The sequence below is a fragment of the Malaya genurostris genome, chromosome 2 (genome assembly GCF_030247185.1).
Source record: "Malaya genurostris strain Urasoe2022 chromosome 2, Malgen_1.1, whole genome shotgun sequence".
Lineage (NCBI taxonomy): Eukaryota > Metazoa > Arthropoda > Insecta > Diptera > Culicidae > Malaya > Malaya genurostris.
The window spans coordinates 128645442-128671397 of record NC_080571.1 but is presented as its reverse complement, the minus strand read 5'-3'; the positions used below and the strand labels follow the sequence as shown (position 1 = coordinate 128671397).

Here is a 25956-nt window from a genome sequence, read left to right as displayed (position 1 = left end):
AAAAGAGAAATTGGTTCAAAAAAATCATATTCTAGCTTGAAATGAACATAAATCATATTAAAAATTCTACTAACTGTTAAATAATATAATAAGGAATAAATACCAACGTATCTGCTACAGTGTAGCCATAATTACAGATTTTTAAATAACTTTATGCTAAGAAAAAAATATTTATTTAATTTAAAATTTTAGACTCGGTTTTTGATTTGAAATAAACTTGAAAAATGTTTTGGTGAATGAATTTTTCATTATATATTAACGCTTAAAAACAATTAATTGAGCTTTGATGACAAAACACGAAACATCTCATGTTGAACGCAAAATCGAATCCATTGTTGACGTATTACCGGATCTTTTGGAAACCGGAAAAAGTCCAGTTTGGACAGAAATGCTTAGTGCGATCACAGTGTGGAACACAACAGTTCATTCTTTTCGTAAAACTAAACACACGTTCGAGTTTACACTAATTTAACAAATCTTTTTTTGGTTACACTTAATTCACTAAAAAGAAAAACGGTTTGATGCTAATTTTAATTACACAGTGCTGCCACTATATACATTTATTACAAATGAGCTTGAAAAAAGTGAAACATTCCCTGAAATTTTCCATTTTCATTGGTGAGCTAAAATTATACATTTTAATAAACTTGTTTTCTGATTTTCTTTATACTTTACATCATTGCTCGCGTACCCTGCGACAGTTTTCTTTTCACAATGCACGGGTAGCAACATCAAAATCAGCCAATCAGAAACTGGTCAATTTTGGAACAAAAGCAGCCCCCCCACCGTTTTGTCAGGTCTTGTCTTAGTACCAGTGTGTTGCAATTTAAAAATGAAAACGCCATTAGATTGCCAATAATCTGATATGATCGTTGCTGCTATTTAAGCGTATAGTTGATATGACCATAAAAAACAAGTTACGGTTACTATGATTTTTTCTCAGTGTGGGATGTTATGACAAAATTACTAACGCAGCCAAAAATTGGAAATTTATCACCATTACTACCCCTCCACTTAATCACAGAAATCGATTCAAATCAACTCAACTTTTGGTATTGTTTTATGAGCGTTTTGAAATTGTAAACAAAATTATTCTTGGCTTGTTATTAATATGCGCTATAGAGAAATATTGAAGCTCGTTACATACGTTCCGTCTTGTATTTGAATAAGGTGCAAACTTGTGTACTTAAAATTGTGTTTTACACTAGAAAATGTCTCTTTTCTGTGATGCTTAATATGTTCAAAGATCTGTTAAAATATCTGAGATCTCTTGCTATAAATAATATTCATCAATATCTATTGGAGTCTGATTAAGGTTATATCGGTATGTATCGTCAGTGTTAGATGTATTAAATTCGTAATATCTATTTCTACCTTTGCGAACTGGTTTAGTATTGTCACAGATTCATGTACGAACGCTTATATTCTTCCATACGTATTTAATGCGTGTATTCACGCTTGTCCTGGTCACCATCGACACGAAGTGATGAGGTATTGGAATATGGAAGAATATTGGCGTTTGTGCACGAAGCTGTGCCGGCACTGAACTACACGGGAACGGTGTAAAAACACCTTGATGGAATCGTTCACACATCTTGTAAATGAACTGTAATAAATTATTCCTGATCAATGGTTATTTTACGTTGTCGCTGACGGAAGTATTATCTGAACCGTACTTTAGCCACTGACAGTAAACCATCTCAAAGCAAAGTTCATGAAATGATTCCGTCGAGAATGTGTAGGTTTCATTTGAATATGTGTATACACAAAAGTAATTTGATTTCGAACAAACCTAGCTAAGGTTAAAACAACATAAATGTGATAAAAAATGTGTGCAACATTAAACGGTTTATGGAATTTCTTTAAATGCTGTACTAGAATAATGTAAAATTTTTATAAATTCAGAAAATGTGAATAATAACCTGTGTATAAATCCGTCTATATGCAACGATTCAATGAAACATTATTTCCTTGAATGACCGCGTGCGATAACGCCAATTGCTGATCTAAACTACGAGGGAAAGCTAGTCTGTGTTTATAAAGTTTCAGCAATGCGATTTTCTGATAAAAGCATTGCAATCAAATAATGAACAAGTTCAAAAATTTACTAGTGTGTGGTTGCCATTACATGCAGTAAAACAGTGCAGTGGATACGCAAGAAAAACGGTATATTGCATATATTGCTACGGTACAATTATAAATATGTAAAACTTATCGATGAATGTTTTTAAGAGAAAAGTTGAATTTAACCGGCATCTTATGCACAAAACTATAAAGCAAATTATAAAAAATTTACAGAACATAGAGATCAAGTTTGTGTCGTCCAATCTGCAATTGAGTCTTAAAAATTACTTTGTGCATAAGCTTGATACCGGTATATGAAATTATAGAAAGCTGTTTGTCGATACAGTGAGTTTTAAAATTATGTTCTGATTGCAACTGAATGTATACGCAAAATTGGGTTTCTTTAGTTGACATAAGCTTAAAACAGAAATGTGAAAACGAATGATGCATGCATAAAAAGTGAACCACTACATGAATTTTACAGACGGCTCGCTATTCTTAATTACGTTACGATGGGTAATTTGAGTAGTGTTGCTTTCATTATCGATTTGCATTTTGTTGCATGTTTGGAGCAGTATTTTGATATTGTGTACCGAAACCTAAAACTTGTGAATATAAATTGTCTTGAAAGTTAGCAATTGACAAATGATGAAGTTTTAAACTGAAATGTTTTTAGTTCACCTAGTAGTGTAATAATGTCTTTATCTTACCATTCAAAGAGTAATTTAGTGCTGTGAACCGATCTAGAATATCAAACCAGTGACGATAGGCAATTTTTTTACCAGCGACGGCGTCGTAAATGTTCAGCGGCGATGCAAGTTTTCTTACTGTTGTAATTTTTCAAGAAAACGTGGTAGTATCAGTTTTAGATAGGCAGGAATATGATTTTATAACATTTCCCCGAAAACTATTCTCCAGAACATAAAAAAAAACCAAAGCTTCTTCACAAGAAATTCATTGCCCAGAAAGTACTAATCTCCAGAAATACAAACTCTAGAAAGTAAAAAAATCCCAGAATGTATCAAAGTCCATAAAACCATACACCCGATGGCAATAGTCGCTAGAATATTATTACTGGTATAATACCGTTTGGCATATTGATTATTTGTCATAATAGTTATTTGGCATAATGATCGTTTGGCATTACAGATCAACATGCTGCTTAATAGAATAGGTTCTAATTTACTGCGATTTTGAAAGGTCAAATGCGTCTACGCCTCATCGTTTTTAACGACCTGCTGTCCGACCTCGCTGCCGCTCGTTCGGACTTAACTGAAGGGTAGCCCCTAGCTTTGGGTAATCCGGGCAAACACCTGCAACTAGACAGAAGTGATTTCTGCGAGGGCGCTAGCCCTCGTTGAAATTCGTTCTCGGCAATCTCACTTCGTCCCATAGGTGCTTAGAGAGTGCAATGAGAGAAACCCATCAACAAAACTTGCACATAAAGGTCATACTTTCAGATGATTCAATCATTTCACTTTTCCTCACTCATTGCACTCTCTTCCAGTGCGCCTAAAAGATATAAGGAATAGTAGCAATAGGAATTGGGTTTTAGTGGAGTATTCGTTTATAGACATAAAGGCTATGACATGAAAATTATTGAGAAAATAAGTGAAATGTGAAATCAATGCAAAGTGGCGTGTGGAAATGCTTTGACGTGGACCAAAATTCGCGAAAGGCGAAGTGTAATCTATGTGGCAAGGAATATGCGTATACTGGTGGTGATGGCACAAGAAATTTATGCACAGTAAAAAAAAAAGAATTTGGATAATCTCGATATGATAATTTACTTTATATTTATTTATTTTTTGACGCGTAGTCTACGTCGTGCGCGGGCTTTTTATAGCCTTTCGGACAAATTTTATCTAGAATAATGAAGTGCGGTGTAAAATCGTGTTAATATTGACGATCGCTTCCTTTGGAAATGCGAATTCTGTGAAAAATCGTACCATTCAGCCTGCATCGGTGTGCAGCGGCATCAAGAAAATTTCATTCTGGCATTTATGGTACCAGTGTGTGCCGACTGTCAACATTTAATAAGGACAGGAGCTACTTCATCAACAGGAGCAACTTCTAAAGTACACACACGGAAACGTATCACCGGACCACTGCAGACATGAAAACCCATCACCTGGAAATATTCGACAGTGTCGAGCGCTTGCTCATCGACGTAAAGCAGTCATTGTCCAGTATCAGCAGAAACGAGCACAACATCTGCAGTAAAGTAGATCAGCGCATGCAGTCATTCGAGGCCTCGTTACACAGTGCCATAAAAAACGTTAGCGATTTTAGTAAAGTCAATGACCAGCACAACAAGGAAATGAGCGAACGGCTTCTTCGCCTCGAAGAAAAATTCTTACTACCTACCAAATTTAAAGTCCCTGCAATAATACCTAACACTATTCTGGAAGAATTGAGGGATGAAGTCAAAGCAATATCGACTTCAATCTCCAGTATCGGAACCAAAGACCAAAATACTAAACCTAAGTCTCTAGCTGAAGAACTCAAAGAGAAAGAAATTCAAACATGCGACAGTGGCTGGCGCTTAATTGGAAGTAAAAAAAATCTGAAAACGAGACTGGAGTGAGTATGACAAGAAACAGCGTACTCGACGACTGCAAGAAAAACAAGCAGAAAAAGCAAACCTCAGACGGAAACATCGCAGTAAAACCAACTCCACCAACACGACAACAACAACAACAGCAAACACGACAACAACAACAACAACAGCAACAACAACGACAATAATGTGCACTACAACAGCAACTTGAACACCAATAGTAGCAATACCTGCCACAACAATAACGCAATGTCTTGCGAATAGCATTAACTTTACGTCTGCTCAGCGGATTATGTTGATCCGGGGGTTTGCGTCAGCAGTTCAACATAATCTGCTGACGCACTGATGAGTCGAAGACGAAACGTAAACTTAAGTGAAAATGGTTATGTGCACCTAGCATAAATTTGTAAACTTTTTTCCCCTTCAAATTAACACAATCTGTACGGCCAGTAAGCCGAAACTTGTTTCGTTCGAGACGTCAGGTTAGACGTTACACTTCATGTGTACCAAAAAAGTGTCTTGCAAATAGCATTAACTTTACGTCTGCTCAGCGGATTATGTTGATCCGGGGGTTTGCGTCAGCAGTTCAACATAATCTGCTGACGCACTGATGAGTCGAAGACGAAACGTAAATTTAAGTGAAAATGGTTATGTGCACCTAGCATAAATTTGGGGGTAAAAGTAAACTTTTTTCCCCTTCAAATTAATACAATCTGTACGGCCAGTAAGCCGAAACTTGTTTCGTTCGAGACGTCAGGTTAGACGTTACACTTCATGTGTACCAAAAAAGTGTCTTGCAAATAGCATTAACTTTACGTCTGCTCAGCGGATTATGTTGATCCGGGGGTTTGCGTCAGCAGTTCAACATAATCTGCTGACGCACTGATGAGTCGAAGACGAAACGTAAACTTAAGTGTATTTGTTGATGTAAAAGCTTCTTGTAAATTTGGAAATGAGTGATGCAGGAAATCGTTTCTGTTGTGACTAGCAAAAGTGCACGGAGGAGCGAGTAAATTAGCAAAATTAATAAATTTGTCCTAATATGAGTAAAAAAGAAAAAGATGCCTTCAATCGGTTTAACCTAAGTTATGCACTGACCATTTTTTCAGTAATTTGATTTCCTAGCATTGATAATAGTATATCATAAGAATTTCTCTTATCTGATTCTGATGCAGTTTATTCAATTGTACTCCATTTGAAAAAGGGCGGGGGATCAACGATTTCAGACGTAGACCATGTCATGTCTTATCTTGATCATATGTGATTTTCCTCCACCAACATCAAAGCTTATCGAATCATCCAATGATTGTACTTACTACCCATTGTGTGACGGAAGATCAGTACCGATATTGATCGATGTGATTTAAAATTCACTGATCAACTGATTCTCCGGCAGTGATCTCGTTTTGATGAGGTTTTGATCTTTATTTTCTCAGCCCTGTATGCTACACTAAGGAAATATTATTCTTTACCTAAAACAATAATATATCGGTGTACCCCTAGGAGGAATAAAACAGATGATTTAAATGTTTCATCAATTCCAACCAATAGTTTTGTTAATTTATATAATTGATATTAATAAAATAATTCCGATGATTTTGTAGTTTTAGGGATATTTTTTAATCTAATGACAGCATGCAATAAATCGATTTTTCCCTTATATTTGTATGGTTTGTCATACATATTGAGAATGTTTTGAGATGAATTTTATTTATTTTGAATTCGTGACATGTGACATAGGGGGGGGGGGGTCTTTGCTTCTGTGACAATTTGTGACAAAGGGGGATGGGGAGTCAAAAATCGTCAAAAAAAAGCGTGACGTCTTTTATGGACAGCCCCTTAGGAATATGGAATGAAACCTAAGGAAGCGCTGGCCGACCTGGACTCTTATGGGAAATTTTTGACAAGTGAACATATCCGCCGACTCCAACTAATCCGGGAAACCGAACACAATTTTACAAGGTCGAATTTTCGGAAATAACGACGCTCTTTGACGAAGGAATAGACACAGAAATTAGTAATGTAAGTATTCCAGAATTCTCAAAAACTTCTTCGCTTCATAGATAAAATGTGACTGAAATTTTGGTTTATTGCCAAAATTTCAACCGCATGAAAAGCCCGGCCAAAATGAAAGAAATTCATCAAAATTTAATAACCTCCTCTTTCGACGTAATCCTTGGAACTGAAAGCAGCTGAGATGAAAGTGTAAGAAGCGAAGAAGTATTTGGAAGTAATTTTAACGTATTTCGGCACGACCGAAATTTATCTCTCTGTCAGAAAAAATCTGGAGGTGGAGTCCTCATAGCCATTAACTCTTGCTTTACTTCTGAAGAAATTGTTACTCCTAAATATAAAGAATTTGAGCATGTATGGGAAAAAGTCTCAATATTGGGAGGAGAATATTAGCCGAAACTTTGCCCATGAAAAGAAGAAGAAAAAATCATAACAGCAAATTACCTGCGTGGTTCAATTCACAACTAAAACATTTGAAAAATAGAAAACAAAAAGCACACAAAACTTACAAACAAAAAAAAGTGACGCTCATCTTCAAAATTACTTAAATCTATGCAATCAACTCAAAATAGCCATTAACACAGCACACGAAGAATACGACCGCAAAATTAAAAACGAAATAAAGACTTGTCCTAAGAACATTTTTAACTACACAAAAACTAAACTGAAAAGCAACAATTTTCCATCTCAAATGCACCTCGACGACGGACTTTTCCTAAAGCATGGAAATCTTCCTTTCTTGTGCCAATATTTAAATCTGGTGCAAAATCTAACATTCGGAACTACCGTGGAATAGCCATTATCTCATGCATTCCAAAATTATTTGAAAAAATTGTAAACGAAAAACTTTTTCATCAACTTAAAAATGTAATAACAAACAAACAACATGGCTTTTTTAAAGGCCGCTCAACTACAACAAATCTCTTAGAATTTATGACAATCACTCTGAATGCAATGGACGCCGGCAACTACGTAGAAACTCTTTACACTGACTTTAGCAAAGCCTACGACCGTATTGACATACCATTACTTTTACACAAACTACAAAAATATGGCATAAAACATACTCTTCTGGAATGGCTCAAATCATACTTGACGAATCGTGTACAGGTACTCCGCTTCCAAAATATTCTGTCTGAACCAATTAATGTAACTTCTGGCTTACCTCAGGGTTCTCACTTAGGGCCTCTCCTTTTTATTTTACATATAAACGACATTTCCTTCATACTCAAAAATCTGAAAGTGCTTATAAATGCCGACGACATGAAACTCTTCATGGAAATTAAAAATATCAGCGACGCTGTAATAGTTCAGAACAAAATCAATCTGTTCCACATTTGGTGCTGCAAAAGTCTACTCCAACTCAATGTAAAAAAATGTAACTCAATAACTTTTAGTTGGAAAAATGAAACTATATCCACAAACATACATCTAGGAAATCAACTTGTAGAAAAATGTAAAATTGTAAGAGATTTAGGCGTAATCTTAGACATCAAGCTCACTTTTGTGGAACACTACAATACCATAATCAATAAAGCAAATAGCATGCTAGGCTTTATTAAACGCTTCAGTCATAACTTTCAGGACCCATACACAATAAAATTGTTATACACTACATATATCAGACCTATTTTGGAATATTGCAGCCTAGTATGGTATCCATACAATATTATTCACGAAGAGCGCATCGAATCTATTCAAAAACAATTTCTTTTATATGCACTTCGTAAATTAAACTGGACAGCATTTCCTCTACCATCATACGAAACACGCTGCATGCTCATCAATATTCAAACACTTAAAGAACGCCGCGACCTTGCAATGCTGTATTTTATCAGCGACATTTTTTCTCAACGCATTCAATCACCTTCTTTATTATCGCAACTAAATTTTTATACACCTAGCCGTGAATTACGAACCAGGAGATTATTTTTAGAAAGAAACACTTGAACAAATTATGCAAAATATAGCCCAATCAATAGTATAATGCGCCACTACAATCAATATTGCGAACATCTCGACCTTGATATGTCCAAAACTGAAATGAAATTACAGCTTAGTCGTAGAAATAATGCGTAGTATCTAAGTAAACATTGTAAACCATTTATATGTAGTCTACATTTGCTTGACGAAATAAATAAATAAATAAATAAATAATAGAGGACAGACCGGGGCTAAATCGGACACTTTTCAGAAATTGAAAAAACATCTATTAAAACTTGGTTTTTACCCAAATCATCTCTACCGCGTCATCTCCAAGCGCGTTTACAAAGTCCATCTATGAATCGAAATAATATCAGGTTTATAATATATTCAAGCTGTTTCTGTATTATTTTCCCATTCTAGGGAAACAGTTTCTAGGTATTTGCTTCTTCTCGGAGATGGCATTCTGGGGAATGGTACATTCTGTTGTATGTCTTTCTACTATTTAGTACCTTCGTGAATATGGTTTTCTGGAGAAGGTACATTCTGGGGAAAATACTTCGTTGCTTTATTTTCTGGGAACTGGTTTTCGGGAGAAAGTCGTACCACCAAGGAATATTGTTTACTTTCCTCTGGTATACAAATTTTTCAAGGAAAATAAAGTCTATTCTTTAAAGTCAACTTGGTAATGGCATGGCTATTTCTGATAGTTCGATAGTTATTTTCCGACACTGAAAAAAATCAAATTTTCAGTAAAAAAAGTTTGTATTTACTTTTAGTTGAAGAAGATACCCGAATAGAAAGTTTCAATACATTGTTCCCTCTCATTTATTTATATATTTATTTAATAGTTCATCTTTGACATTTATTGGTTGTCTCAGTACCATTGAATACTGTGGAATGAGAAAAAGTTTTGTGGAATAGAATATACAGTATAGACTGAACATGTGAGCAAACCACTGATAGCTACCGAACAATGTTCATCTTGTGAGGTTGTGTCGTTTCCTCGTGGAATCTGATGGGTGAAGAGATTCTGTGAGTGACGATCGATCAATAATAGAGATAGAAGTAGGGTGACGGTACCCCCATTCATCTCATATCCAATAGTCATTTTATATACGAAAAACCATTTGTTAGAATGAGATATGTTGTCTCTGTTCGATAGATTGAATTCAAGAGTAAGATGAAATTAGGAGCATTCGCTTCGAGCAGGCATGGCAAAAACACGGATCCGTTTTGCACGGTACTCACCTTCACTCGTGAGCACACCACCAGGAGTACTGAATGCTACGCTTCGTGTCCGTGTTGCATAACAAACACCGAACGCAGCAGAAAAAGCACCCGTAGCGGTGATCGTGTAATTGCTAAGCAACGGTGCTCGGATTTTCGGGCAGCACTGAAGTCGAGTGTTTCTGACTTCGGCAAACACCGAGGTCAAGTGTTTCCGATTTTGCCTTATACCATATGATCAAAAAAGAACCGGAATTTTCATTTTAAAATTCCCGCGCTTGTCCAATGGGTAAACTTTTATTCTCTCAACGTTGGAAAAACTTTCTTGGGGGTAACTAACTTGGGGGTAACTATCTGCTTTGGAAATCATCTCTTTGGCCACATCAACATGACGCTGTTTTTGAATGAAATTCGAATGTTTTTCGAGTCTTGTCAACTTAGCAATTTTTTCTATATGAGGAGTTAATTTTATTACTCTGTTATCGTAATGATTCTGCAATATAGTAATTTTGTATGATATACGCTTGTGTAAAATAATGTACATGGTAAGAATTTTCATGAGATTTATTTTACAATTTCGAAAAGATTCTTCTCAGAAAATATTCTATTTTTGTATAGTGGATCGAAAAATAACTGTTTTATTTGTTGTTATTTCTGTGAAATATTACTGCGGTATTCTTGAAAAGTCTGCTTATCGAAAAGAATTTGTTTGAGTATAAATCGAAATAGATTTAAAATAAAAAGTTTTAGAAATTAAAAGTTTTTTTCCTCTTTTGGCAACATCTGTTCAAATTACGGTTTGGAATTTAAAACCCGCTTCTCCCTGTAGCTTCATAATCAGTGCTTGTTTTGTGAATTCTCAAACGAACGAAGCAACAACAAAAAAAAAAACACTCGCTGTGAACAGTTTGCTTGACATAACTGAATGAGAGACCTATATTAAAGAGAAACTGGATGCGTGGGGTATGTCCTACTGAGCAAGCCAGTCCCCTTGCTTCGTAAATCGCCTGTGCTCTCAGTCTCAGCATGAATAAAATAAACCTAGATTCCCCAGTGTAATAGTACTGTAGTTGAGCAACCCGTGACACCAAAAGTGCCGTCTGGTGTGAAATGGGTGCGTAAATGCTCCTAAAATGCATGTACAAAGTTGCCTGCGCATTTAACACAACCACAGTGCTGGCAGACCTACTATTTTTATTATTATTCATGTTTTTTGTTTTTTTTTTTTTCACCATGAGCTGAAACTAAATTCTTTGTAAGTAGGCTAATTTTTAAAAATCGACTCACTGTAATGTATCTGATTGTTATGGATTTAAAACGCAACGAACAGTGTTGATAGAATGTTTGTAAAGAGTTTAAACTCCGTTCAAAGTATTTTTATGTTGAATTTTATTGTTATGTTTGTTGTTTTTTTTATTTTTACAATACTGACCATGAGCTGAACACCGGCTTAACCCGACGCAATAGTGATTCCATTTTTATTCACAACATTGACCATGATGGTTAAAGCCGGAATAAAATAAATGATATAAAAAATTGTGCGAAATAAAAATATCACCACTCTACACAGAAGACTTTTCTCGTCAAGTTATAATAGAGTTTTGATATTTGTTGATAGGCCCGTGCGCAGGAGTCATTCAAATGGGGGGTTCAAGGGAGGAGAGGTGTGGTTTTGAAATGTTGGGAAGGCACAAACTGTGAAACAAATTCTGAGCATGAAGTATGAATTGTCAAGTTATTTACACTTTTATATAATAAGTACTCTATTGTTCATGGAACTTAATGTTGAAAAAAACCCTCATGAATTCAGTTTCAGAATTTATTCCAAAGTTCGCTTCTGCTGCTGGTTGAAAGCGACTGCTCGTCACGACATTCGAAGTGCAAATGGAAGCACGAGCTGAGGCGATATACCACATAGAAGGCTTGTCTCCGCTGCTGCTGGTGGCAGGCGACCGCTCCCCACGACGTCATAAATATGAACTAAAGCTGCTGCTGGTTGCAGACGACTGCTCGCCACGACGTCCGAAATGGGAATGTAAACACAACCATTTTTTTTGTATAAATATCTGTTTATTAATCTTATTTTTGTGTATTACATCAACATTTTACACTACAAGTGTTTTGACCCTTTGGCCTTTCATCTTTGTTGTTCATAAGATTCGTTATTAATAATAGGTGTTTTAGTTAATCTTGTTTTACATACTAATGTTTTATCATAATATTTATTTTAATTATTAATAAAATATCTACCTACTTATAACTATCCCTAACCTAATACGGTAGATGATTTGTTTATAGACAGCCATCTGATTTTTCAGGCACAGTTTAGATGTTCTGCAAATCAGCGGATACAGAAACCTAATGAGTATGCTCCTTTTTTGAACAATTTTGTCAACATGACCTGAATATCAGATGTCTGTCAAAGGTGAGTCCTAGATAGATAACTTCGTCGGACCATCATTGATGAGCGGATGTGTTGAAGTGCAACACTATTTATTTATATATTTTAATCAACAGACAAACTAAAGTCCTGATGATTATTTCTAAGAATATTCAAAAAATTAGCTTTTATTCTGCTACGAGGAAAATGGAAATCGAATCCCATAGATACGCCATTGAAGGTTCGCTGCAATCCAATAACGGCACCGTTGATTCCGTAGTTAGTACGACGTAGAGGCATTCTGAGGAGGTTGTTGTTGCGAAGAGCTCGAGAACGAACGTTGATGTTGATTTCACTAAGTAGTGCAGGGCAATCAATATTGTTCGTCAAAATATCGGCAAACAGCATTGTACGGAACAGATCTCGGCGTACTTGTAGAGTATCGAGTCCGATGAGCATCCCACGGCTTTCATAACTAGGCAGCTGGTGAGGGTTATTCCAGGGCAAACGACGAAGAGAGAAACGAACGAATCTGCGCTGTATTGATTCAAGTCTTAAAACTCCATTATGAAAGTGAGGGTTCCATACTGACGAACAATATTCGAGTGTTGACCGTACAAGCGAGCAGTAGAGAGATTTCAAACAATATATATCTGTGAATTGCTTGGCGGTTCTCATGACAAATCCTAGACAACGAGAAGCCTTTGCCACGATGTACGAAATATGCTGCTTGTAATTCAATTGTTCGTCGAGAAGAACGCCAAGATCTTTGACACAATTGACTCTATCAATCACTGATCCTCGAAGACAATAATTGAAACGAATTGGTGTTTTTTTTCGTGTGAAGGTGATAATCGAGCATTTGCTGATATTTAGCGTCATTTTATTGATTTCACACCACTCGGAGAAAATTTCAAGCTCACTTTGAAGGAAACAGGCATCTTCAAGAGTCTCGATAATTTGGAATAACTTTAGGTCGTCCGCGAAAGATAATCGTGAACCTTTCAATGAAAAGTTCACGTCGTTGAAATACAGTAGAAATATCAGTGGTCCAAGATGACTGCCTTGTGGAATACCAGAAAAAGCAAAAAACTCCTTGGAAACATTTTCATTGATCTTAACCGCCAGCCGTCGATTGCAAAGATACGATTGAATCCATCGAAGAATGTTGGAACCGAAGCCCAGTCTGTCCGATTTGGCAATTGTGATAGCGTGATTAATTTTATCAAAAGCAGCAAAGAGATCCGTGTAGACAACGTCCGTTTGATGACCTTTAGACATAGCATCCGTTATAAACGTCGTGAAAGTTAGTAAGTTAGTGGCCGTTGAACGTTTCGGCATGAACCCGTGTTGAGTTTCAACGATGTACTGCTTGCAGTGATTAAAAATAGGCTCCAAAACGACAAGCTCAAACAATTTAGGAATGGCGCTAAGAGCGGTGATACCACGGTAATTGTCGATGTTCTTCTTGTCTCCTTTTTTTGTACACAGGAAACATATAAGCAGGTTTCCAGATATCAGGAAATACTCCAGTCATGAGTGACAGTCGGAACAGAAGACATAGAGGTAATATAATACCACTAGAGCATCGCTTCAAAATAACTGCCGGGATACCGTCGGGTCCAGCAGAGTATGAAGACTTCATTTTTGCGACTGCTGTTTTTACGGAACTTGCGCTTATGTTAATTGAATTCATTGACTGTCCCAAAACGGTAACGTTGAGTGCCGCCTGGGTGATTTGGGAAGGTGCTAAGATTTCTTTAGAAAATATCTCAAAGAATTTTTTCATGAACATTTCGCAAATTTCCTGCATACTAGAACTTGTCTGTTCATTGTAAAACATAGATGAAGGAAGATCTGACTCCTTCCTTTGCTCGTTAACGTGCTTCCAAAATGATTTTGGATTAGACTTTAATCTCCTCTGTACACTGCGTAAATTGTTGGCATAGCAACGTCCAGCTGTCTTTTTGTAAACTTTGTTGATTTCTACGTAGTTTTGCCGGAGCAACAAACCTCCGTTCTTAGAATATTTCTTTAGTGCTGTCCTTTTTAAACTTTTCAGTCGTCGTAGTTCTACGGTTTGCCACGGTACTTGTTCGGGTGGCTTACTAATTTGTTTAGGGACATATTGGTCAATAGCATACATCAGAACGTTGGAAAATGTTTGAGCTGCAAGATTAACATCGCCATTGTCAAGAATTTCACTCCAGTCAATGCTTGTAAGAAATGCAATAATACTATTGTGGTCAGCTCTTTTAAAATTTTATCTGACGATGTGAGATATTTTGCAATTGTTCAACGATCGATTCCATTCAAGCTCAATGTGCAGAGGAGGATGATGCCTAACGGACTTCACCAGAGGAGAGGGTGCTGCGCTGATTTTAGGTGCACAGTCCGAGTTGCTTGAAAAACAGAGAGCGAGGATTCTGTTGTGCTCATTTTTAACGTGATTTACTTGACGCAGTAAATTAAAACTGTACCGGTCAAGAAAGTTGATAATACCAGCGTGAAACGAGGAATGCATTGGATCTGCAAACAGAAAACCATCGGAAGCTGTGAGCCATTTCAGGCTTGGAAAGTTGAAATCACCGATGATAAGTATTTCATCTGCCGGATGCATATGGGCAGCAATGACATCTTCTAACGACTGAATATGCGAGTCAATCAATGATAAATCACGAGTCCGATTCGGTGGAATATAAACCACACAGAGAAACAACGAACAGTCGCTCAGTTTAATTTGCACCCATACCTGCTCGACACAACTCCCAGATGCGCTAATAATTAGCCGTCCTTTCAAGCGGCGGTGAATAGCAACGAGCACGCCACCACCGAAACTCTTCGAACTGTTGCATGGGTTACGATCGCCACGGAAAACTTCATAATTGGTGCCAAATGCTTGCGTAGAGAGGGTACTATCACTCAGCCAAGTTTCAGTTAACGCGATAATATCAAAACATTCATCCGAACAAGCCAGTAAGTAATCGGTCAGGCATGTATTCATACCGCCGACGTTTTGGTAATACAATAGAACCGATTGCGGGCTGGTAGCAGGAAAGAAGTCAATGCCGGTATTGTCCAAACGTTTTGTATACTTACCTCATCGCCGATCTCGCACACAGGACCGGGACGTCTGATGAGCGCTGGCTGCAATGGCTCGACTGTAGCGAGCGGGTCAGAGGCTTCCGTAAAACCAACTGCGGTGCGTCCCGGTGTCTGGATTGAAAAAATCGAGCTGGAACCGGAAAACGAATCAGCACAAGCAAAACTAGAAGTTGACGAATACTTGCCAAGGTGGAAAGTTTGGAAGCCCCCTTCACCACATCCGCCCGCAGGACCGGGACGACTGATGAACGCTGGCTGCGACGGCAGGACTGGGTCGGAGGGGTCGGAGGCTTCCACATTGCCATCAACAGTGCGTCCCAGTGTTCTGCATTCAGTTATTGCTAGACAGCTACGTCCGTTACTTCCGTTAATGTAGGCGTTGGAGACGAATTCGCAGGAGTAAGGTTCCGAAATTTTTGAGTAGACTTTTCCTTGAATTCTCGAAAATATATACCTTGTGGCCAAGTTGCTGGATCCAAAGCAACGGATTCCAAAGCAGGATCGAGGCCAACTTTAAACGAAACAAACGTCATGTTGCTAATGTCAGAACCTTTGGCAACCAACTTGACTACCACTGGATCCTGAGTCATTCCCAAATTGGCACGTACCATAGCGGAAATGTCATTGTTGGTGACATCCGGGCGAATGCGTGACAAATACAGCCAAAATTTATCAATTGGTTGTTCACACACTGGAACACAAATGACACTTTCCCCTATTTGTTTCGACCCGGTTTGACACGCAAAACCTTCGAGATCAGGTCCGCGAGGCCTCTTGGCTGGACGACGATATTCAGAGGATGGCCAGAGCCGATTGAACGGTTTAGGTGCTTGTGGTGTTGGCTTGGACAACGATTTGATTTCGCTTTGTAGGCCGTTTATTGCTTCCGTGAGTGACATCAATGGAGACTTTTCATCTGCCGCTTTTGTAATAGATCGAAGATGTGAATTCTCGAATAAATTCGCACAGTCATCACACATCCAAAAGAGATTTTTACGATGCGTAGTAAAATAGCCCAAAAGAGCACGGGAGACACCAGAACATGCCATATGAAACATACGACCGCAGTATCCACGACAGACAACTGAGTCGATGCCGGTGATAACCTGGCAGCACTTGGCACAATTCTTCTCCATGCTCATCTCAACGGCAGGAAAGCGCCTTTAACTAGGCTTCACACAGAACAGGGGTATGCGGGGAGCTTGATCGAGTCGGTTGCTTATTGTTCAAATCGCAGCACAGCGTATAGCACTAGGCACAGAACAAAAGAATGCAAATCACTATCCGATTTACAGCTGACGGCCAAAAACAACACTTTAAACCGGTTCAGACAGCAAACGGTCAATCACTCATCAAAAACTTAAGCGAAACGATTACGTAGAAACAACTTAAAAACGCATAAAATACGGACCGAAAATCACAACAAACTCAAATTGAACAATGTTCCTAAAAAAACTGCAACTAACCATTGGATGACCTCTTCACCGAATCGTATTCGGCATTCGTCTGATTGAAAAAGTTTTGGAGATCTTGAATGTGGAAACAAGATAACCTGAGTCTTTGCTGCACTGATCACAATTTTCCAGCTTGTAAAATATTCAGTTAGAGCGTCCAGACCTGTCAGTAGTTTATTCTTCAGAGCATTAATGACACGACCTTTGTAAAGAATGGCAGTATAATCAGCAAATTGTGACAGAACAACACCACCCGGAAGAGGTGGGATGTCTGATGTATAAATGTTGTATAAGATGGGACCTAAGATACTTTCTTGGGGTACACCAGCAGAAATAGTGAATCTTTCTGAAAGTGCATTATTCAGAGAAACCTGGAATGCTCTATCTGCAAGATAATTTTTAATAATTTTAATAAGATACATCGGAAAATTATACCGATGCAGTTTAAACACCAGGCCATCGTGCCACACATTATCGAATGCCTTTTCAATATCTAATATTGCGATGGCAGTCGTTTTGGACACTGATTTGTTTTGCTGGACTGTTGTTAACCCTTATGAGTTGGTGGGGTGTGGATCTTCCTTTCCAAAACCCAAACCCAGTAATATATCCTGTTCATCTGTGAAAGCAAGAATTCGCCTTTGTATTGACTTTTCAAACAGCTTGGATAGGACAGAGAGTAAGCTGATAGGCCGATAGCTCTTGTAAAAGGAAGGATCTTTCCCCGGTTTCAAAACTGGGATAACTTTAGCAAACTTCCACATTGAAGGGAAGTAGCCAAGCTCCCAGCACCTGTTAAAAATTTTAGCTAAGAAAACAAATGAGCGAATACTCAAATGTTTCAGCTCAATGTTGAATGTGTTGTCGAAACCGGGAACCTTCATATTTTCGGATTTTTTTTACAAAAGTCATCAGTTCATTCGCAGTGACTCTACTTTCCTCAGGAACCAAGCTGTCTGATTGGTCAACTTCAGCTACGCTATCAGCAATGGCTCTTTCATGTGGACTAACAATGTTGAGTTCTAAATTGTGAGAACACACGAACTGCTGACCTAGCGCATTTGCCTTCTCTACTGGTGTGATTAAAGGTATTCCTTCAACTGCGTCCTGGGGTGACATCAGAGGAGGAATAGGCTTCGGTTTTTTCTAAGTCACCTTCGTTAAGGACCAGAAGAGCTTTGAATGTGGGAGAATTTCTCGAAGCTTTTGCTTCAAGTTCCTGTTGCGAAGCTCAGTTATCCTTTCTAGGATTATCCTAGTTAAGATGTTATAAGAGGTCTTCTTATCTAGGATGCCAGTTCGTTGATACTGCCTCCGATAGATATTTCGAAGTCGGATCGGTTTCTTGGTGACACTGTCAATTTGAAGAGAGGAACTCGGCATATGTTGTACTAGAACCGTCCTATCACGAGCGACTATGATTGAATGCTGGAAGGAAGATAGGGCCGCGTCGATTTCCATCGCGGAATCAAGTGGCAAGTCGATATTAATAAGTTGGTCGGCGATTTGTTGAAATTAGACCCAGTCAGTGCGATAATAGTTCCTCCGAGGTTGAATAGGCACTGTTTCTGGTGAAGATCCCAACGTTAATATTACTGGAAAGTGATCGGAAGAGAGCTCGTTGAAGACAAGTGGAGAGCTGTCTATGGCGATGTTACTGATGAATATATCCAAAATGGAATGAACTCCCGATCTGGAAAGTCGCGTTGATTGTTCCGGAGCGAGGATGTTGTACTGTCCAGCTTCGTAATCTTCGGCAAGTACGAATCCATTTCGATTCTGTTTTTTGTTTCCCAAAGCTCATGCCGTGCGTTCAGGCCCCCAGCAATGATGAATTTGTTCTGTCGTCGAGTGAGCATAGCCAGATCTCGCTTCATTAATGCACACGAAGATTTGTTTGTTTGGGGCAGTACGCTGCAATTATGATGATGGGTCCCATTGTCGTTGTAATCTCAATTCCGATGGCTTCTATAAGTTGCAATTTAAAGGCAGGCAGAAGCCTGTACTGAATGGATCGTTTAATGGCAATGGCAACTCCCCCTCCTCTGGTAGTTGTCCTGTCGATCCTGTGAATTCTGTAATTGGAAATAAAAATAGAAATTTCAGGTTTAAGATGAGTTTTAGTTAAAATAGCAATATCGGCTTTTTTTCTTGAAGAAAGTCGAACAATTCAGCAGTTTTGCTCCTAAGTGAGCAAGCATTCCAATTTACTACAACCAACTCATTATACTGAATATTCGATGATGAATTTGCCTAAGGCGTTGATTTGATCTAACCAAGGATGACTTTTATCGTATCAAAGAACGCTCACCAGTAACTCTTCACACGATTGAATCAGAGCCATCAAAGAGAGACGGATATCATCGCAACAACAAAAACCCGGCATGGCTCATTAAACATAGAATAGATACCAGTGCGAGAGCGAATTTCTCTCGATGACATTTCTGAGAATCAAAGGTTAGCACGCTGCTGTGGGGATCCTCTCTGTATGGGCAGTGGATAATTGCTATAGAATTATTTTACTATTGCCGCTTATTCTAACTATGTGCATATAACCTTTGTGTAAGTTGTGTCTATGAAAATGTCTGTGAATGCTCCACACAAGGGTTTTGAAATATTGCAACCTCATGAGAATCATCAAGTCGAATCATCGATTTGATTTTCTGCGATAATTGTCAACTTGCGATTCTCTCTTGGTAAATTCCGCACAGTACCAATCATTATCAGACTGTATTTTTTTCAAAGGGCCGTGAAATACTCAGAGTATGAAGTGGAGCGAGGAAATGTAAAAATATTCTCTCGCGGTTCATGCATTGAGAGACTCGAGTTCTTGTAGCATCTTCTACCGGAATGAAAATGTTGTATACAATATAGATAGCAATATAGCAGCTTCTGTCAAATTGTCGGCAATCACCAACACTGGATCTAACCGCGTTCTGCAGTTTCGTAGTTTTGTTGTCATTGTTTCAAAAATTGTTCAGCAGAGAATAAGTCACCAGAGTCATCCTTTGCTTGTGGTTGATTATTGCCTCATCCAGGAGGGATTTTGGAGGAAGAATCTTTTTGTGATCTAGCGGCTGAATCTTTTGGATGGCTGTGAGGAAGTGGTGGCAAATTGGAATATCCCTCTTCGGTGGGAGCCGAGGGAAATTAATTTCATCTTTCTGTGCAATATTCTTGCGCGTTGATTGTTTACGGGACGCCTTTTGTCGAATTTTTGTGAACTCAGCACGTTTGGGACACGATTTGCTAGTAGATGGATGGTCGCCATCACAGTTCACACATTTTACTGCGATATCATCTAGTAGGCAATCGTTGGTATTGTGTGAATCTGCACATTTTCCGCACCGACTTTTCATGTGGCAATTCCTCGCTCCATGGCCTTAATTCAAAGTTCGTGCACTGTGTGACATCTCGATGTACCGGTTTATACTTTTGCCATTCGATGATTATATGAAATAACGATTTTATCGTTTTTAGTTGACTCATGGTGATGGAGCCTTTTCCAGATAAATCAAATACAGTTGATCTCGATACTTTCGATTGTTCGTGTTGCGTCGTTTCATTTTAAACACCATCACAGGCTTTAGTTCAGCCTCCGACAGTGCCTGCTGTAGTTCGGCTTCTATCATGTCGGGTAGTTCTCGAAGTACAACCTTCATAGGTTTGTTGGCGGCAATATCGTGTGTGAAGTATTCCGCTCTTGTCTGCTTCAGGTAACATTCCACTGCTTTGTAGTGGTTCAGAGCCGGAACAGTTATTTTGTAGCCTTCAGTACATAAACGGATTGTTGCCTGTAGTCCATTGCTGATCAGCGTGTTGAAATCCGAGCGTAGAGTTGGTGGGAAGCCCTTGAGGTAGAAAGGCGGCATTTTTTCCTTCTTCTGCAGTTCCTCTTCGACATCAACTGGCAGATCAGCGTATTGGTCGTTACTCAGCAAACGATCGTTTACCTGTACATCACTTGGCTTCAGACGCTTAGCATCCTTTGGATCCTTTTCGGATCTATGGCGCGTTTTACCCATAGCTCGGGTAGGTAGGCAACTGCGAATAAAAGATAAAACAAAATCGAAATTAGTCGTAGCAGTTTATTCGTCTATCCACATCGTGTGTTAGATGACGAATTAAACACAACCTGAGCGTCTGAGGCATTATATCACGCAGAAGGTTTGTTGTTTCTGATGACCACACAGTCTAGTTCCGTCTAACGCTTTAGAAGCAATGAACGTTTTTTTTGTCAAGGTTACCTTTTTTGCCCCTGCAGTATAACATCTAATCTGATATGTGCCTGACTACTTCAAAACCTGCGACTCGGGTACGAGAAAGGCAAGCAAGATTGAAGTGTTTTTTAATTGTTTCCAAATGTTTGAGAAAACTTTTGAGGTGTTTATGGTTGTCTCACACTGTTGAAAATTCAATCTCAAATTGGCATGTAAGAGGAGTCATGTTGCTAATTTTAGTACAACTCAAGAAACTAACGATTAAGTTCTACCCATTCTTCCACAGTCAATTTTGAAAAGGCGACGTATTCACGTCAAAATAAAAATTAGGGCATACCACGACGAAGGGCTCTCCAATATAGAAATTGGTCGAAAACTTTTTCGATCACATACTGCTATCGATAGAAAGATCATATAAAGCTACTTAACAAAATAGGGGAAAAATGTACAAGTCACGTAAGTTGTTGGCCATACGAACCGACTTCGGCTATACCGGTTCCCGCAACACGTAAGTACCGAAATATTAAAAGAAAATCTGACTCACTTTTCTGCGAAATGGCTCAACCGATTTTCTCAAACGTAGTTTCAAATAAAGTCGTCCTTCGCTTAAATGCTTGAGTTTTGTTCGAATCTTACTTCCGGTACCGGAATAACAGGGAGATGAGTGCTTGAAATGCTAAGCGACGATCAGAAATGGGGCGACGATTTTTTTTTAAATTGGACTATTCCATGAGAAAGGCATCATCGAACCACTAGGTGGATTAAACAGGGTTTTCTCTTTGGCCCACTATGCTGTTTTATTAATTATGCACAACACCATACAAATCTACTCAATCATCGACAGAATATTTTCTGAGAAGAATCCTCGAAAAATTAAAAAAAATCTCATGAGATTTTTCAGTGTGTATACTATTTTTTACACAACCATATGCTATATAATATTACTATATTACAACATTAGTAGAAGCATAGAGGTGAAAAATTATCTACTCTTTCAGAAATCCAATTACTTCTAAGACAAGAATAAGTTTTCTGTATCTTGAGAACGGTAACATTTATCAAAACTTCGTTTAACAGTATTTTTCCACGAAATCTTTTCGAAGATTCTTTTTGAAAACATACTTTAACAACTTCCAACAGTTTGCTATTTTAAAAGAGTTTTTTTCATCTTGAGTGCTTTAGAGCTATAGTGCCATAAACTTCATCAGTTGTCAGCTACAACGTATGAAACTTAAAATGAAGTATACCTATTTTTGAGAAAATTTATATTAAGGGCTGAGGCCAGTGTGTTTTAGGCTTCAAATCTGATTTTCTCAGAAACGGTAACGAATATAAAAAAACCAACTGACAATCTCTTAAAAAATTAGTTTAGATTATTCTGTGATAATGTCATAATGATTATTCTGTGATAATGTCAAAATTTTTCTTCGCCTTCAAAAGCATGGATCAAAAAACTATCCTGACAATGTCTAGATAATTCAATTTAGATGCGATTAGTGCAAAAAACATATATGTTGTCGCGATAAAAATGTTATGTTATTTTTGTGAAGGTAAGTCGATTTCTATGGCGGTGCCATTTTAGTTCTCCGGTAACGTAACGAAACATGAGAGAGAAATAAAATCGGCTCAAAAAGACTACCAAACAAGCGGTAACTTTATTGGATTTTATGTGATGTACTCAAACTTGTAACCGAAAATATCAAAACTTTCTTGGCCACCTGGCCACATCGAGAGTCATTTTGCACATTTGCTAGAGAGCATGGAGAGAAATGTAATACGCACAGCGAGCCACGTGATTTTACGCGACCTACTGGCATCAGACCTTAAGGTTAAATTTTAGAACATAATAACATATATACGCGACATTTTTTTACATTGTATACTTTCTTCATATAGTCCCAATAAATATCTTAAATTTTGCTAACGACACCAAAATCAATCGAACAAACTGTTTATGAGATATAACATTTTGAAAATTTTCAAAGAATTTTTGGTTAGGCCTTCTCAAAAGTAAGGCTAACGTCAAAATGGAAATTTGATGATACAAATGCCTTTTTTGGTCACGAAAAAGGCTTATGCGAAATATTATCAACAACTAAAAATAGGGAAAAAAACAAAAACGAACAACTAATACAATAAACGAAATAAATAGATCAATCACTAGGTCATGTTCAATTGGCAAGCTGTTTATCAAATGATCGAATAGCACTAACTAATGCGATTGTGCGTGAAAAAACCTGTTTCAATCCACCTAGTGGTGTAATGATGCATTTCTTATATCTCTCATATTCTCATATATAAATGTGTGGAACTCTTCAAAATTTGATTCTTGAAAAACAAAAAGGTTTGTCCATAAACTAGTATAATCAACTGAGTGAAACAGTATTCAGGTCGTGTAGACCATTTCTGAGTATACGAAGTGAGTTCCACTATTACAGGTACTTACAAAATCGCAGTCCGGGAACCGGTATAATCGAAATTGGTATGAAAAAAGTGGCTGTGATCCATTCTCAAGGCTATGGCAACAATCTCAGGTCTTTAATCGAAAACTGGGATTGAGGAAAGCGGAAATAAATTTGTTTGGTTGTCTACTGACAATGACTACCGATTGGAACAGTTTTGAAACAAGTTTTTATTTTACCCGACGAAGTACCGTTAGTAGCTTAAAGCTGGATATAAATGAATAACACACACACATATATATATATATATATATATATATATATATATATATATATATATATATATATATATATATATATATATATATATATATATATATATATATATATATATATATATATATATATATATATATATATATATATATATATATATATATATATATATATATATATATATATATATATATATATATATATATATATATACATATATATATACATATATATATATATATATATATATATATATATATATATATATATATATGAAATATATGAAATATATTCTGTGTTTTCAACTTTGTCGCTTTCAGTGACGGTATAAATATTTGAACTATCTTCCCCTGTAATTCCAGAACCGGGTACAGGGTCCGGTTGAAATTCAGGAATTCAATAATGAACCACAAGACCTGTCATTCGAACCGAAGTTTGTGAAAATCGATCAAGTCAAGTGAGTAAGATCAATTTTAGAATATATAACCATTATTTCCGGTGCTTCCGGAATCAAAAATCGGGAGCCTGGATAGCCGAAATCGGTTTGTTTGGTTGTATACTGGTAATGGCAACCAATTGGAGTATTTTAGAGGCTAACCAAGATTTTTTTTTCACGTTTTTTGTTTCGCCGCTTGAAGTCACGGTATCAAATTTTTAACACACTTTACACACACGGAACCGGAAGTCGGATCCAGATGAAATTTGGAAGTTTTGTATGGAACCATGAGACCTTTTATTTGATGTTAAATTCGCTAAAGTCGGTCACGCCATCTCTGAGAAAATTGAGGAAGTAATATGAAATAGGATTTTTTATACTAATGACTCTGTAATTCTAGAACCAAAAGTCGAATCAAAATAACATTCAGGAACTTTGTATGGGATAATTAAACCTTTCATTTGAATCTAAGTTGGCAAGAACCGGTTCAGCCGTCTCTGAGAAAAGTAAGTGCACTTATTTTAATTTTTTTGCACATATCACCCTGTAACTCCGAAACTGGAAGTAGGATTCGAATAAAAACAGGAACTTTGTATGGTGCTACAAGACTCAATACTTCATTTGAATCTAAGTTCATCAAAATCGGTTCAGCCATCTCCGAGAAAAGTAAAGTGAAAAAAAATGTTAGATTCATACATGCACACATACAGACATTTTGCGTACTCGACGAACTAAGTTGAATGGTATATGACACTCGACCCTCCGGGCCTCGGCTCAAAAGTCAGTTTTCACAGTGTTTGTATAACCTTTTTAACGTGATACGTGACCTAAAACTAAAATTTGAAACAAAAGTTCATTACTAGGTTTGATATCTTGTTACGAAAATATCTATGATCCAGTATGGTACTTATCAGAAACCGTATCAGTTTTGTTATCAACGTTCAGTTAATGTTGTACTTGCGAAGTCGGTGGAATGTTCGTTGATTGTTGTTGTGTTCTATGCTTAAGTACTTCTGAAGAGCCTTGATTATATTGTAAAATAATGACAAGTATAACACAAAAACTTAGGAATGTTTTTTCGTGGCAGCATGATACTTATGAGTTTGCAAACATTGAAACAGTCAACAATAATATGGAGATGGATCGAAGTACACGCAGCTCTGTTACTCTATCAAGCAAAGTAAAGTTATTCAAACCAAAGGTATTCAAAATAATAATATTACCTTCCCTAGCTAAATAGTATTCCTGGCATATTTTATTGATTGTGTAACAAGTAAATTTATCGACCGTTATCGATGCCTATTACAAAAATGCGTTACTGGTGATAGGTTTTGATATTATGATTAATTGAATTGTGTGACTTGAACTAAAATCAAACGGATTATTTGGCTTAGATATAATTATCAGTTGTTAGCACTATTGATGACATGTACCGTACGCGTAATAATGATTGCACCATTGAGCAATGTCAAAAATTAAAATATTCTCAATTTTGGCTACGATTTTTGCATTTCTCATAAAGAAAGGCTCTGAAATCATTTTTAAAACGGATTTTTGAACGGAGGTCCGGAGGGTCGAGTGTTATATACCATTCGACTCAATTCGTCGAGATCACAAAATGTCTGTGTGTGTGTATGTTCTCGGTTTTCTCAGAGATGGCTGGACCGATTTTCACAAACTCCGATTCAAATGAAGGGTTTTATGGTCTCAAGAACCGCTATTGAATTTTATGTTTTTCGATTCGACTTCGAGTTCCGGAATTACAAGGTGATATGCCTAAAAAAATTGTCACTCACTTTTTTCAGAGATGATGTCATCCGTTTGAATTCTCTCACACGGCCGACGGTTTCAATCGTTTACACCTCGAATTTCATTCAGTCGCTGTTTGCTTCA

At 37.4% G+C, this 25956-nt stretch overlaps 1 protein-coding gene across 5 annotated transcripts in view; it reads left to right on the top strand.

The window, feature by feature from the left end:
* The first annotated feature begins 2848 nt into the window (after nucleotides 1–2848).
* LOC131430826 (cytospin-A) overlaps nucleotides 2849–25956 on the top strand; it is a 176799-nt gene continuing 153691 nt past the window's right edge. For 4 of the 5 annotated variants that reach the window (XR_009229570.1, XM_058596040.1, XM_058596042.1 and 1 more), the window contains exon 1: nucleotides 25091–25264. Coding sequence is in view for 4 of the 5 variants with exons in the window: in XM_058596040.1 (XP_058452023.1) it covers nucleotides 25106–25264 (159 nt within the window). In the remaining variant the exon portion in view is untranslated. Of the gene's footprint in view, nucleotides 2915–25090; nucleotides 25265–25956 lie in introns of those variants that run through there. The other variant, XM_058596041.1, reaches the window with a different exon arrangement.